Source organism: Lithobates pipiens, unplaced genomic scaffold, assembly GCF_037356315.1.
Source record: "Lithobates pipiens isolate NorthernLeopardFrog02 unplaced genomic scaffold, aLitPip1_a1.2 Scaffold_8, whole genome shotgun sequence".
NCBI lineage: Eukaryota > Metazoa > Chordata > Amphibia > Anura > Ranidae > Lithobates > Lithobates pipiens.
Genome location: NW_027507903.1, coordinates 352,485,482 through 352,502,025, shown reverse-complemented (window position 1 = coordinate 352,502,025; position 16,544 = coordinate 352,485,482). Strand labels below are relative to the sequence as shown.

The 16,544-nt window shown below is 40.3% G+C and overlaps 1 protein-coding gene across 1 annotated transcript in view; it reads left to right on the top strand.

Annotated features, from left to right (window-relative positions):
- The window catches only part of TGFBI (transforming growth factor beta induced), a 109,539-nt gene that overhangs the window by 42,983 nt on the left and 50,012 nt on the right, over positions 1-16,544 (top strand). Inside the window, exons 6-8 of the mRNA XM_077473374.1 lie at positions 868-1,014; positions 3,194-3,338; positions 8,867-9,079. Of these exons, the coding sequence (XP_077329500.1) occupies positions 868-1,014; positions 3,194-3,338; positions 8,867-9,079 (505 nt within the window). The remainder of the gene's footprint in view (positions 1-867; positions 1,015-3,193; positions 3,339-8,866; positions 9,080-16,544) is intronic.

The window sequence follows — 16,544 nt, the reverse complement described above, 5'->3', positions numbered from 1 at the left end:
GAGGTGCCGCACTGATTTCCAAAACGAGTTCCTGCACTACTTTTGGCGACTTTGAGGGGCGATTTCAATAGACGTCTATGCATGAACTCGCACAGATGTCTTTCAAATCACCCCGAACTCGCAATTAAATGTTTGAAATCGTGCAAATTAAGCTGAACTCGCATGATTTCAAACCTGCCTTCAATGTGAACGAGGGATAAAACATAGAGGCTGATTGGTTATTATACACAGCTGCATCATATTCTGTGTGTACCTGTACTAGTTTATGCCCCCCCCCCCCGTCTTTATTTTTTAAAGTATATGTAAATCTAAAAGTCAAAATGCCTGGACCTGGGTTAAACCAAAATGCAAGCCAATCTAAAAGTTAGAAATTAGATCAACAGATACTATATGACCATTCCCTAGTGCAGGGATTTTTGGCAAGAGCCACTGTGAAAGTGCAGGGCTGTGCCACTTCCTGTTTTTTATTAATGCCTGCCCATGCATAAATTCACACTGCTGTGTGGGAGAGTAAGGATTTTTATTATTATTTTTAATGTCATACATTTAGTTAGCAGTCTATAGATGGGAAATTCCAGCAGCAACATATAGCATGTTATTACTATACAGCTACACAACAAACAAGCTTTGTCATCTTTACACTATTTGTGATCTCTGGTAGGATGGGCAGGTAAAATCATAAAAAGACACAACGGTAAGTAGTAATAATTCGCTGTTACAATGCAGAGGTGCATTGGGTAGCTGACCTCTGCAGTTTTAAATTTTGGGTTCGCTTACACTACTGATCTCTTTAACATGTGTATATATAATGGAAACAAAAGACAATTGCCATGTATATGTTTAATATTTTATTGTTTTCTTTTAAAGATTGTTACAGTAAACTGTGCCAGACTTATAAAGGCTGATCATCATGCAACAAATGGTGTAGTCCATGTGATTGATAAAGTAATTACAGCCATCACAAACAATATTGCCCAAGTGGTTGATACCGAGGACAGCCTGGAGACCCTTCGAGTAAGTTCTTATTTCCCATATTAGAAAATGCTGGACTTGTATAGACAGTGTTTTAGTCACCATAAAAGTAATGGAAAGTTACATTATATGGTGCTGACAAAGATGGGAGGAATAAAAACCACTTCCTTGCAAATCAGTATGACTGTTCATTTAGCAGAAGTTCAAGAACAGCTGTTGGTAAGAAAAGTTAAAGCAAAAGAGGAACCATTCTGTGAATAAACATTTTTGTAGTCTGTGAATAGAAAAGGTTCATCTGAACAAGATTTAGGCTGGGTTCATACCAATGTCAATTGGATGTAGGTTTCCTCAGATAATGGGGGTAAATATCTAATGTAATACAAATATATCAGTTTAAAATATCACATTTCAATCAGTTATCTAGAAAAAAATAACTTACTAATATAGCACTTTTGCTATACCTACCTATAGGTAAGTACCTACCTATAGTGACCTAAACAGAAAGGATCACCGGTGATCCCAACCTAATGAATACAGAGAAGAGGGAAAAAAAGGTCTACTAATAATGCGTGTTACATGGGGCTGTCCTCTAACTTAGAGGACAGCCCCATGTAACACGCATTATTAGTAGACCTTTTTTTCCCCCTTTTCTGTATAATATAGCACTTTATAGATAAGATACAATAATTAAAATCTGTTTCAGCATTCACATGCACAGTAATCCAAGAATCACAGAAGGGGAGACTGCAGAGGATTATGGAGGAGCTAGTCCTTAATGGAAAGTGTCTGTGAATGGATATCACAAAAATGTTTAAATACTGCTAAAACTTTTCATAAAATTTAAAATTTGCCCCAAATCTTATGTTTATACCCCAAATATTGATGACATTTTTCATCCCCTTTATTTAAATAGCTAAATATCAATAATTACATAGTTAGTAAGGTTGAATGAAGACACCAGTCCAACCTGAGTGAGTGTCTACAATTGTCCCTATCTCTGTACATTGCACACTCACATCAGTCCCTACCCTCAGGGTGCCCACAATCCAGGGTCCCCATTCATATACTAGGGCCAATTTTGAACAGAAGCCAATTAAACAGCATGTCTTTGGAGTGTGGGAGGAAATCAGAGTGCCCAGAGGAAACCCACACAGGGCACAGGGAGAACATGCAAACTCCTGCCAGGTAAAGTTGTGGTTGGGATTTGAACCAGCAACCCTTTTTCCTGCTAGGTGAGAGTGCTACCCACTACACCACTGTGCCGCCCTTGAATTGTCTATGGATCAAGATAATAAAAACATGAATCAATCCTAATAAAACATAGTAAAGATGGCAATACATATCCCCAAAGATTTTTTTTAATCCAACTTACTCTAATAGCATTGTATTAAAATATAGGAGTCACTAGCCTTTCCACCAGATCCCTGGCCTTCACATGGAAGCCCAGGGTCCAATGGGAGCTCCTTCTTTAAAATGCTCTGCTGTGCTACAAGGCCATGTCTCATGCCACAGAATAATGATGTAAGATATCCAGCATACCCACATTGGGGAAATTATTCTGCATATGCAGCAGACTGAAAAGAGTGAACAGAACATTCCTCAGGAGGAATCCCAATGGTGGGCTCAATACTGGAACCAGCTCAAGACAAAATCCTCTTACTTAGAGGACTTTGATAGCAAGGGTGAATATGCTCAACCCTTCTAAGCAAATGCCAGTGCCCCACCCTCTGCAGGGATAAGATGAAACTCCACATTCTTTTTACGTTTTGGGAGGTAAAGTTTCACCTTTTCCTAAAAAGGATCGGACACTGCTATTTGGGTGACAATCAAGTTATAGTGAATAAGTAGATATTGAAAAAGCATGATTGGTAAAACAAGAATAGCCTCTATATGTTCTATGCACAAGTTGGGATCACTATTTTTTATTAATAGCATTGGTTTGGAAAGGTATTTAATGACATGGAATAAAAACGATATCATTTTTACAGTAAGTTGTGATATGACCTGTTTAGTACCTGAAATATCGATCTCTTTTTGTCTTTTTCATAGTGCAAATTACAGAAAGTTGGTACATGATATTACTTTAATATGTTCATACACAATGTAATTTTATTATATTTGTTACTGTAGTCTATTTTTTCAAAAAAAAAAGAAGAAGAATAGAGATTGGAAGATCACTATATAAAAATAACTTTAATGGCATGTTCTTTTTATATTTAAGGCTGCTATAGCTGCATCAGGGCTCATTGATATACTGGAATCTGAAGATAAACAGTACACACTTCTTGCTCCCACCAATGAAGCCTTTGAAAAGGTTTCTCCAGAAACCCTCAACAGAATCCTTGGTGACCCAGAGGCATTGAAAGGTAGCCTACATGTGCAAAAATCTGATCATATGCTGAATATTAGGTGGTCCTTTTAACATCATGTTGTATACCATCACTGAGAGCTATGTTTTGCAAAGTATTCTAAACATATAACATACAAATATGCATAGTACACCACTATTTGTGCTAGTCCCATTTATCAGTATCTCAAAAAATAAAATATGATTGCTAAATCCACCAATCACATATTAAAATCTGCAATTTGTAGAATATAATTTTTATTTTAAATATTTTGAAATTAAGAGCCACAGTTAATTTCTACACATACTGGTATTAGAACAGAAGGGAAGATACATTTTATTGTCATTGTGAATCAATGAATAAATGCTGGTTAAAACTAGGTCCAGGTTCTGGTTAAACATGCAACCAACTACCAATAATGCACTTCTTGGCCTTTGAAATAAAGTCACGTGACTTACAGGTCCTATAATATACGACTTTCTTATGCACCAGTCCCTTCACTATAAAAGGCAGGGTTCCCATCAGCCATTTGTCAAAGTAGAAAGTGAGAACTAACAATGTGTGATTAGAGAGAGAGTGCTTTATACTGTGAAATGTGGTGTGGACCCAACAGTACTTTCTAGTACTTTGTTTTTGTATGTGTTGGCAATAACTTCATTTTTTGTCGCTCTTACGGTATTAAAATTTTTTACTTTTGCTTTACTTTTTTTAGGGTTAAGGTTTAGTGTTTCAGGGTTTTTTTTGGAGGTAGATATAATTTTTAATTGCATTTATTTTTTTATTTTTTTCAAATTGTTTATTTCAACTAAAAAGTATGCAACAAACCGCATCCAGAAATTTGCTAGGTCCCTTTTATCTTTTTTTTTTTTTACAATTTTGGGGTCCACAGACTGAACTTATTTCTGACAGAGGCAAAGTTACCAATCCTTTGTACACCGAATCAAAATATTAGAATACAATGTTCTGATGGGGGATACCCCCTTCTGCTTTGTTTGCGTGATGAATGGAGATATCAGGCTGGGAGGGGAAGTGGGCAATGCGGGGTTGTGGTTTTGAAGTGTTTTTGTGCACTCTGCTTTAACATTTTTTAAACTTGTATTAAAAAAAAGACATACCTCACAACCATCCCTGATTTCTTGGGACCGTCCTGGTATTTCAACAAAATCCTGGAATTTTGTGCCTACAATGACTGTGAGGGACCACTTTTCAGCTGCTTTATGGAACTATTAAGCCACGTACACACGGGCGGACTGTCTGGCCAACTTAGTCCGTCGAAACACATTTCAGCGGACAGTCCGCTCGTGTGTGGGCTTCAGCGGACTTTTTCAGCGTGCAGTCTGGCAGACTAAGTATTTCGGAATTTCCATAATATTGTCCGTCAGACTTTGGTTTCAGCGGACAATCCGCTCGTGAGTAGGCTAGTTGGACGGACTAAGTATGGCGCATGCTCAGAAAGGATTTACACGGCCGAAGGTTGCATTGCTGTGTATTGGACGTCCTATTTCTAGTCCCGTCGTACGTGCTGTACACGTCATCGCGCAAGCTTTCAACGGACTGTTTGTGCATCGTGTGTGGTCAAGTCCGTTCATTCGAAAGTAGGACGGACTGTCCGTCGGATTGTCTGACGGACTAAGTTGGCCATACAGTCCGCCCGTGTGTACGCGGCTTTAGAAGGTGTCAGATGGGATAATATCCCATATAAAGTTGTATTGTATCCATCACACTCCTTAGGGGATGCCCACAGTTCGTGTAGGGTGCTGTAGTGGTTTGGTCGATGGTTGTTTGGTTACAATCTTTGTAAGATAAGGATTTTCACCAGTACACCTTGGTATAGAGATAATTTTCCCCTTTATTTATATAAAATAAAGCCTCATGCACAACTGATGTTTTTTTTTCCCTGCCTCTAAATGCCTCTCCGTGTTAGCCTATGTGTCCATGCATACATAGGCTTTTAGCAGCGTTTAGTGGCAGGAGCTTTTAGAAACAGGAGAGTTTGGGCATAAAAAATGCTTGACACTTCTAAAAGTTGCTAAACATGCCTAATTGCACCTAAACGCTAGTGCTTGAGCATTAATTAATTTCAATGGGCAGAATAAATTATTTATTGAGGCCAATTAAATGAATTAATGTCCAAGAGCTTGATGTCTGTAAATCTCCTCAAAGCTTGTAAAAGCTTTAGACACTTTTACAAGCATCAGGCATTTTTTCTGCAAAAGCACTGCTGGCTTCTAGGAGAGTTAAAAAAAAAACCTCCTGTGTGTGTGAGACCTAACAGGCATCACAGGCCGATGTTTCAGGACCTTCCAGAATCATAGAGTAAGCAGGACCATATTTCAAATGACACCAACCAAACACTTCCAGCCTTGGCCAAATCTTTTGAGAATGACACAAATATTAATTAACACAAAGTCTGCTGCCTCTGTTTTTATGATGGCAATTTGCATACACTCCAGAATGTTATAAGGAGTGATCATTCAAATTGCAATTAAATGCTAAGTTCCTCTTTGCCATGAAAATGAACTTAATCCCATAAAAAAATTTCCACTGCATTTGTGAAGAAGGCTTCAGGGAGCCCAACAGGGGCAGCCCGTCCATTAAGGGCGCACGGACACTGCCCCCACTATTCATACATCTGACCTCCATGCAGGATGCCGGATGCATGGATTCCAATAGCAGGGGGGTTTTGAAGCACCCAGTTAGAGCCACAGGCTCCAATAGTCTTCAAAATAAGGTGTGTTTGGGATGCAGAGCACTGTAAACCAAGCCCGTCCAGGTGTGTTACAATAGATTCACTATTGTAACACTGATCCTCCTCTGGGCCAATCAGGAAGTGGGTCTGGAGACCCGTCACACAATTGGCTGAAAAAACAGGAGATCCTATTGGATGCCTACCGTGATGGAGGAGAAGACACAGAAGCCGTGGCCCGATGCCCGTCACCTAGATGTGGTAAGTGCCAGACCAGCCAGCAAATGAGTAGGTGGGGGAGGTGCTGCTTGCCACCCCCCCAAAAAACCACCAGGCTCCACTGGCATCCAAGAAAGTCCAGCAAGTGCAAGGACCTTATCCTACAGTTGATTTAGCCGCAGGATTGATACACAACCAGTGCAGAGCTTGCTGAGGAATGGCAGCAGGCAGGTGTGAGTACATCTGCATGCACAGTGAGGCGAAGACTTTTGGAGGATGACCTGGTATCAAGAAGGGCAGCAAAAAAGCCACTTCTCTCCATGAAAAACATCGGGTAAAATCTGATAAATTCCAAGTATTGATTATGCAAGAATGGGCTGAAATCAGTCAGAATGTGGCCCATAAGTTGATTGACAGCATGCCAGGGCACATTGCAGAGGTCTTGAAAAAGAAAGGTCAAAACTGCAAATATTGAATCTTTGCATAAACTTATTGTTATTTTCAATAAAAACTGAAAATTTATATTTGTGTCATTCACACAACTTTTGGCCACGGCTGTACATATGAACGAATACCTGTTTAACCTGTTTTTCTACGTTTATAAATGGTGGATTGGCGGACTGTTATTTCTCCAGAATCATTTACAAACAGTGATGAGCAAAACATCTTTGGGCAGACTTTGCATCCCCAATTGCTGTATACCAAGTCTAGGTTCAGTCAAACTATTACAACACTGAAAACTGTAATAAAAGAGTATTACGGGGTGGTACAGGCTGGAGTAAATATATTTGCTTTTTTAGTGGCCTATGTCTTGAAAAACTGTTGCTTTGCTGATCCCCAGTTTCTGTAAGTACCAAAGTCATTGGTGGATCCAATACCCGTTTTCCCCACTACACGCTGTGGTTCCTCCCACCAGCTTGTATGTCCTTTAGTAAAAGAGAAACCAAAGTGAGCAGCAGGGGAATACGTTTTCCACACACCCAGAAATTTTAAATACTTGCACCAGACATGGAACAGCAAAGCAACACTGTTTCAAGACACAGGTTTTCACTAAAGTAAATATATCATCTCTTCTTTTAGCAGGAGTGCAAAACAAAACAGCCAAGAGGAGAGCCTGGTCACATGAACCATGAAAGTTATGTGACTAGCTTGTCCTCCAATAAATCTATCTGCTATGTTACTTTATCCAACTTTATGTGCAAGTTGCTTTACTGCGTTGACATGTGGTGACATGCGTTGTACTGTGTAAAAATGCAAAAATGCTACATTTTTACTCAACACACACCAATGCATGGTGTGAACAGGGCACATAGAGAGCAATTGTTCTCTAGCTACCCTTGTGTCGAGCCTGCATTGATGCAATGCAGGTCAATGCGGCTCAACACATCTTGTGTGAATGAGCCCTAATCTGCCTGTTATGCCCTGTAGACACGGCCAGACTTTCCGACGGAAAATGTGCGATCGGATTGTGTAGTCAGAAATTCCGATCATGTGTGGGCTCCATCTGACTTTTTCTGTCAGAATTTCCGACACACAAAGTTTGAGGTCTGGATCTAAAATCTTCCAACAACAAATAAAAATTCTTATCGCGTGTAGACAATTGCGACACACAAAGTGCCACGCATGCTCAGAATAAATTACGAGACAAAAGCTATTGGCTACTGGCCTCTTTATAGTACTGTCATATGTGTTGTACATCACCTCGTTCTGAACGATCGGATTTTCCGACAACTTTGTGTGACCGTGTGTATGCAAGACAAGTTTAGGCCAAAATCCCTCAGAAAAATGATGACGGATTTTGTTGTCAGAATGTCCGACCTTGTGTACAGGGCATAAGTGTATGCTTGGCGTGTATATCCATGTATTAATGTCAGATTATGTTTGATGTTTCTAAGCCAGGGGTAGGCAACCTGGGGCCTTCCAGCAGCTGCTTTCCCATGAGGCATTGCAAGGCTGGCAATTATAATTACTCCAAGAGGCATGATGGGACTTGTAGTTCTACAACAGCTGGGGGGTCCCAGGTTCCCTACCCCTGTTCTATGCTAGTGACTTGCTGTGTATTAAAACAGTTATGAATTACACCCAGAAACACACTAAAAACATGTCACATCACTGATTTCAAAATTGAAGCAGAATCTTTCCCAAGTTTCAAATTTTGTGTGCTGTATGCAGACATGGCAAGCTGTTATTGGGAGCTGACACAATGCCAATTTGGGGACAGTGATGTTCTTAGTAACAAGTTGATCATTTTATATTTTACAGCGTTAGGCTAAGCTTGTGAAATGTGTGGCTGACTATCACTGCTGTGAAACATTTGTGTATGTAGCTAAAGCTTTTTTTCAAAATGACCTCCTTAGTGGAGAAAGATAGAAATTTAAAACAATGGTTTGAGCAAAAGGAGACACTAAAAGCCATTGCTTTTTGTGCCATATACAAAATATTCAATTTAGAAATGGAAGCCTTTTTCCATAATCCCATTCATCTTTGTAAACTTCATAAGATATTTTACATGGCACTTGAGTTAGTTATATAATGTCACAACACTACTAAAGCTAAATTAAAGCTGTGGTGCTCTGAGGAGTATAACATTACTTTGGTATGTAGTTTCTTTCTCTCAAGTGACTTATAAATATGTTTACAGATCTGTTGAATCATCACCTCCTGAACAATGCCCAGTGCTCAGAAGCAATCATTGCTGGATCTTCTATTGAAACGGTTGAGGGAACTCCAGTGGAAGTTAGCTGCCATGGTGATGAGCTCACACTCAACGGAAAAGCTATCATCTCTAAAAAAGACATTTTGGCTACAAATGGAGTCGTTCACTTTGTTGATGAATTGTTGATTCCAGATGCAGGTATGTTCTTTTTCCCTGAATGTTTTATTTAAAAAGTGCAGGCAGGCAGTAAAAAGAAAAATAGGACATGGAACACATATTTTATTAATAGTCGTATTTATGAACAGCAATGGGAGTCCTCTGTCACAGACTCTTGGACAAGTTAAAATTAGTTAAAAAGGCCACTGTGACTCAATGAGAAGTAGACATGGGCGCCGTCAATAAATTTGTTTCATTCTGTTCCGTTACGGTTCGTATTAAAATTAATTCGTACTTCGTATTTCGTGTCCGAAATTCAATTTCAATTCGTACAAAATACGAATTGTCGTTAGGTTCGTTAACTTGTATGAACATTCTTTACGATGAATTTAAAGGCAAAAATATACCTCAATATGACAGTCGATGCGGATGGAAGTTTGGTTTTTATCCGAAATACGAAATTCCGTTGAAGAATTTCCTATCCGAAATACAAATTTTCGTTAGATGAGGGGCTCCCACCATCCCTGTGCTGTGCTGACTTCCTCCTGGGGATTCGTAAACAAAAGTTTGTATTTCGTACAAAATTCAGACACATGGCAATTTGAGATTCGTACTAAACTAATCACACATGTCTAATGAGAAGTAAAATTGAATTAGGCCACTGTATTTGCAGTGTAGCATCTACATTTTCTGTTTTCCTCAAGGTTCATAAGAAACTACCTTGGGGGAAACAGAAAATTTTATATATATAAAGTATCTCACAAGAGTGAGTACACCCCTCACATTTTTGTAAATATTTTATTATATCTTTTCATGTGACAACACTGAAGAAATGACACTTTGCTACAATGTAAAGTAGTGATAGTACAGCTTGTATAACAGTGTAAATTTGCTGTCCCCTCAAAATAACTCACATTAATGTCTAAACCGCTAGCAACAAAAGCGAGTGCACCCCTAACTGAAAATGTCCAAATTGGGCCCAAAGGGTCAATATTTTGTGTGGCCACCATTATTTTCCAGCGCTGCCTTAACCTCCCTGGCGGTATGATTATTTCAGATTTTAGGTGCTGAAAGCGGTACCATTATTTTGCATGGAAATTTGGCGTTTTATATTGTGGGCCTGTAATTCTCAAACAATCCGGTGGAAAAGTCCGGCGAACTCAAGTCCGCCAGACAATCCCCCCGTGTGTAGCCTCTGGCGGACTTTTTTTTACCCAAAAGTACGGCGGACTTAGAAAGTAGTTTTGCACTCCAATCTTCCCGTCAGACTCGCATTTCGGCGGACAATCCGGCCGTTGGTATGCCAGTCCACCGTACTTTTGAATGAGCGGACTTTTCCCACGCGGAGAAAAGTCCGCTCATTTTGAGCGCGTCTCCAGGTAGACGGGGCCAGTGAAGGAGGCGTTGCTGGCCCCGTCACCTGGTATGGACTTAAAGGGGAACCCCTACGCCGAAAAAAACGGCGTGGAGGTCCCCCCAGGTCCACTTCAGACCCTTGTCCGAGCACGCTACCCGGCCGGCCAGGAAAGGGGGGGACGAGCGAGCGCCCCCCCTCCTGAGCCGTACCAGGCCGCGTGCCTTCAACATGGGGGGTGCCTTGGGGAAGGGGGGGAAGCGCGGCCCCCCCACCCCAAAGCACCTTGTCCCCATGTTGATGAGGACAAGGGGGGGGCTTATCAGAATCCGGGAGCCCCCTTTAATAAGGGGGCCCCCGGATACCTGCCCCCCACGCTATGTGAATGAGTATGGGGTACAATGTACCCCTACCCATTCACCTGTAAAAAAAAGTAAAAAAAAACACAACACAAGGGTTAAAATAGTTTATTGCACAGCTCCGGGGGTCTTCTCGCCGGACTCCACTCTGCTATCTTCTGCTAGCTCTTTTGCTAGCGGAGGAGCCCGGCTTTCTTCTTCGCCACCGCCCTCTTCTTCCGACTTCAGGGGTCTTGTCCCCCTCTTCGGTTCTTCTTGCCGGGCCAGGCCACCGCCCAGAAGACCGGGCCACCGCCTGTAAAAGAGCTAGAAGAAGGCGCGGTGGCCCGGAAAGAAGAACCGAAGAGCGGGACAAGACCCCCGTAGTCGGAAGAAGAGGGTGGCGGCGAAGAAGAAAGCCGGGCTCCTCCGCTAGCAAAAGCTAGCAGAAGATAGCGGAGGAGTCCGGCGAGAAGACCCCCGAAGACGGAAGACCCCCGGAGCTGTGCAATAAACTATTTTAACCCTTGTGTGTTGTGTTTTTTTTTACTTTTTTTTAAAGGTGAATGGGTAGGGGTACATTGTACCCCATATTCATTCACATAGGGTGGGGGCCGGTATCCGGGGGCCCCCTTATTAAAGGGGGCTCCCGGATTCCGATAAGCCCCCCGCCCGCAGACCCCGACAACCAACGGCCAGGGTTGTCGGGAAGAGGCCCTTGTCCTCATCAACATGGGGACAAGGTGCTTTGGCCCCCCCTTCCAGAAGGCACCCCCCCATGTTGAGGGCACTCGCTCGTCCCCCCCTTTCCTGGCTGGCCGGGTAGCATGCTCAGACAAGGGTCTGATGTGGACCTGGGGGGGACCCCCACACCGATTTTTTCGGCGTTGGGGTTCCCCTTTAAGTCCATACCAGGTGATGGGGCCAGCGAGGCCTCCTTCAGAAAGTTCTTCGGACAGTCCGGCGGGAAGTCCGCCGGACTAAGTTCGCCGGATAGTTGGCTATGTGTGTACGCGGCATTAGAAATAACTCACTTAACCCCCCTGGCGGTATTCCCGAGTCTGGCTCGGGTTGGAATTTTCATACCAAAAGCGGTAACCCCGAGCCAGACTCGGGACCGCATCGCTGGATCCAGGAGGAGGTTTACTTACCTTCTCCCTCGGATCCAGCGTTGTCTCCCCGCTGTACGAGCGAGCCGTGTCTCGCTCGATCTATCACATCGCCGATCTCCGTTCCCTGCGAGCGTCACGACGCACAGGGACGGAGATCGGCGCCAAATTCAAAAAGTGAAACAAACAGTAAACATACAGTATAATGTAATCTTACAGATTACATTGCTGTATGTAAATATTTCACATCCCCTTTGTCCCTAGTGGTCTGCCCAGTGTCCTGCATGCAGTTTTATATAATAAAAACTGTTCTTTATGCCTGGTAACTGGAGATTGTCCATAGAAACCAAAACTGTCCCTTTACATCAAAAATTATTATAGACCAGCTAGAAAACAGCGATAATAAATTAGAATCACTTGCAGAATTGAGCGATAGCGATTTGTGGGGAGATCCGTCATCAAATACTGAAAAGTAATGACAGTGACAATTCTGCAGCTGAGCAAATTTCAGTGTTTTTGATTTGATTACATTATTGAATAATTTTTATTATTGTTATATTATTATTTGGTACAATTATTTATAATTATTTATCATATTATAATTTATGATTTCATTTTTCAAACTTTATTATACCCAGGATGTGTGCTAGACTCTGGTTTGGACAGATTTAAGAGAGTTATTCCTAAGAATTACAGGACTACAATATAAAACGCCAAATTTTCATGCAAAATACTGGTACCGCTTTTAGCACCTAAAATCCGAAATAATCGTACCGCCAGGGAGGTTAAATCCATCCAAACAAGAGTCTAGTAGACATCCCAGGCATGATAAAGTTTGAAATACAAAATCATGAATTATGATTGATATATATATATATATTATAATATAATATAATATAATAAATGACTATAAATAATTATAACAAATAATATAATAATAATAATAAAAATTATTCAATAATGTAATCAAATCAAAAACACAGAAATTTGCTCAGTTGCAGAATTGTCACTGTCATTACTTTTAGTGTTTGATGATGAATTTCCCCACGAATCACTATCACTCAATTCTGCAAGTGATTCTAATTTATTATCGCTGTTTTCTAGCTGGTCTAAAAGCACTTTTGATGTAAACTGACATTTTTTGGTTGCTATGGACAATTTCCAGTTTCCTTGCATAAAGAATAGTATTTATAATATAAAACTGCATGCAGGACAATGGACAAACCACTAGGGACAAAGGGGATGTGTAATTATTTGATACAGTACTGTAATCTGTAAGATTACAGTATACTGTATCTATACTGTATTTTTTACTTTTTGAATTTGGCGCCGAACTCCGTTCCCATGTGTCGCAGCGCTCGCAGGGAACGGAGCCCGGAACTGTGACAGTTCGAGCGAGACATGGCGGCTTGCAGATCACAGCGGGGAGACATCGCAGGATCCAGGGGACAAGGTAAGTAACCTCTACATGGATCCTGTGATGCAATCCCGGCTCAGGGTTACCGCTTTTGTTACTGAAATCTTACCCTGAGCCAGACTTGGGAATACCGCCAGGGAGGTTAACCTTCTTGGGCATGGAGTTCACCAAAGCTTTACAAGAAATTCTCTTCTCAGTAGCACATGATTGTTGTCGTTGCCATTTCAACACAAAGTTAGAATGTGTTAGGCTAACCATAGACTCCTAGATTAAGCTTGTTTTGCCTAGCTATCTATTCCCCTATCCACACTAAACAAGGTGGATGAATGAATCTCTCCTGTGGGCTATTGTATTCTGACTGTAGCTGATTGGCTGCAGTCATTGTTCGGCTAACAATTTTCTGCCCAGCTCTTTTGAGTTTTCAGATCAAAGGATGCTGGGTGGACTGGTGCCAACAGGGCCACATATAGATTACATTTCTGCTATTCTGTCAGGAACCAGGGGAAATTCTGTCCATGTATGGCCAGCTTTAGAAAAGGCCAGTTTTGGGCTGGGTTCAATAATCCAAATGTTTAAAAAAATAAAAAAATGACTTGCGTTAATGCACATTTTACATCTCGTATTATTTAGGCTGCTTTCACACTGAGGTGCTTTACAGGCGCTACAGCACTAAAAATAGCGCCTGTAAAGAGCCTCTCCTGTGTTTCCTGTGTCTTACACATTCTGGTGTGAACAAAGCTAAGGCATTCAGACTAATACTCAAAAACGGTTAGAGCCCTACCATAAAATAAATAAGTGAATAAATTGTATGAATCTGTGAAAAGCAATGGTCATCCCTAGTTAAGGATGTATTATATAAGAGCATAAGGCAAATTATATTTTAAATAATACAGTAAAATACTATATTATATGAGAGCATGGACAGTCTAATCTGAATGCATAGGGCTCCAAATTCCAGAACCACTTGGTATAGCATTCAACTCAATCCAATTGCAGCCTGCCATAAGCTTTTACAGGCTGCAGGCAGTGGGTCTGATTGCTGTACTTCTCCCTCCCAAAAAGCTCTAAAATGTCAGGAGAAATACACAACAGCCAGACAGGTCAATTTGCAAGGGGCCTACATCTAGACACTTGACTTATCAATAATATACAGGTCTCGGTTAGTACTATTTTTTTTATAAGTTTTGCTAGATCTGCATTTGCTGCTGCAGCCAAAAGATGGTCAAAAAATAAAGACAGCTAGAAATTCCAAAATTCTGATTACAGAATATTACAAAAATCCCCCAGGCCTAGCAAGTCAGCACAGAAAATCTAGTTAAACTGTTCCTAACATGTGTATTAAAAACAACTTTTGTTGCATACTTTTGAAAATATATAGTATCTAAATGTATGTAAATCAAACTGGTTTAACAAGGAACCTCTGCAGGGTGTGGTCATTTACAATGAATTGAAAGAAGGCTTATCTTAGAGGTAGGCTCTTCCTCTTGCTAGTCGTATATTTAGTTCAGGGATTCTCATTTTTGGTTTCATGATAGAATGCAACAAATGCTTTGTCATGGTCACGCTATGCCAGTAAAAGTGATGCCAGATCCCAAGTTCTGATCCCAAATTTTAAGCTACATTTCATAACCTCAATCACATTTTCTAGCCCCATTGCCAGCTATAGCTTTTTGGTCTGAACTTCTTTCTTCCTTGACATTTCCAATTTTCCCATTCTAGGTTTTTCATTGTCATCCTTACTGTGGGGTGAGGTGACATCAGGATAACATTTTCATTCTGGAGCTAGAGTCTCTTAAACCCTTTCGCTACTGAACCAAGTTTTACTTTTTTTTTTTACACACATACTTAACCAATTAAATACCGGTCACTTTCACCCCCTTCCTGCTCAGGCCAATTTTCAGCTTTCAGCGCTGTCACACTTGGAATGACAATTGCGTGTTCATTGTACCCATATGAAATTTATATCCTTTTTTTACACAAATAGAGGTTTCTTTTGATGGTATTTAATCACAACTGTGCATGTCTGCATGCTTGCAAGTGCTATTGCATCTTCAAGCTTGTTTTAACCCTTTGTTGCATAGGACACACCCTTGAAAATCAAATGGTTAAACTGGTAGCACATTTATTTTTATTTATTTTAGTTTTCTGGCAATAAAGTGACATACACACACACACACACACACACACAGATATATATGAGTTGATATGTGTGTATTATTGCTGGAAAACATTTATTACTGTAGAACTAAAATAAATAAAAATAAATTTGCTACCAGTTTAACCAATTGATTTTCAAAGGTATGTCCTACACACACACACACACACACACACACACACACACACACACACACACACACACACACACACACACACACACATGAATGCATATGAATAATTGATTGAAGTCACTGCAACTTTACCTTATTTGTTGAGATAAGTGAACAAACCAGTAGAAAATATGTATCCTGTGTAAACTGCATATATAACCAACTAATGTGCTGCCAAATCAATATTTATTTCAATTTTTTTACATTATATGTGGAATTAAATGGTTTCCTTTTAGCGGCAGAAATACATTTTTAAATAATAAATAAAGTTTATAAATAAGAACAAGTAGGGGTAGTAGCAGTAAAGCAATTGCTTCTTCTTTTTTTTTATAATTTATTTATTATTTTAATATTAATAGTACAGAAAGGTGCTTTAGAGATTATGGAGTTGATTTACTAAAAATGGAGAGTACAAAATCTGCTGCAGCTCTGCACAGAAACTAATGAGCTTCCCGGTGTTCTGTCAAAGCTTTATTGAACCAGCTGAAGTTAGAATCTGATTGGTTGCCAATGCATCTGCACTAGATTTTGCACTCTCCAGTTTTAGTAAATCAACCCCTATAAGGTTGATTTACTAAAGCCAAATATACTGTGCACTTCACGTGCATTTTCTCTAGATCTGAGGGAAGCTCTGAAAGGAGGGGATGCTCTACTGGTTTCTATCATCCAATCATGTACAAGTGAAAATGCAGTTTTTTTATTTTCCTTTGCATGTGATTGAGTATTCTTTGCAAAGTGAAGCTTTACCTCATTTACTAAGCTCTGGAACAAGTGCACTTGCATGCACAGTATATTTGACTCTAGTAAATCAACCCCTATGTGTTAGTAATTTAATGATACTGCAATAAAATGATTTTTTCTGTGGAAATGTTGGGTAAATTTGTCTTTTCCACACTCTCAACTAATCAAAACTACCCAAAAAGCGCTTCCTTCATGTAAAAAAAAAATGTTAAGCTTTAGCT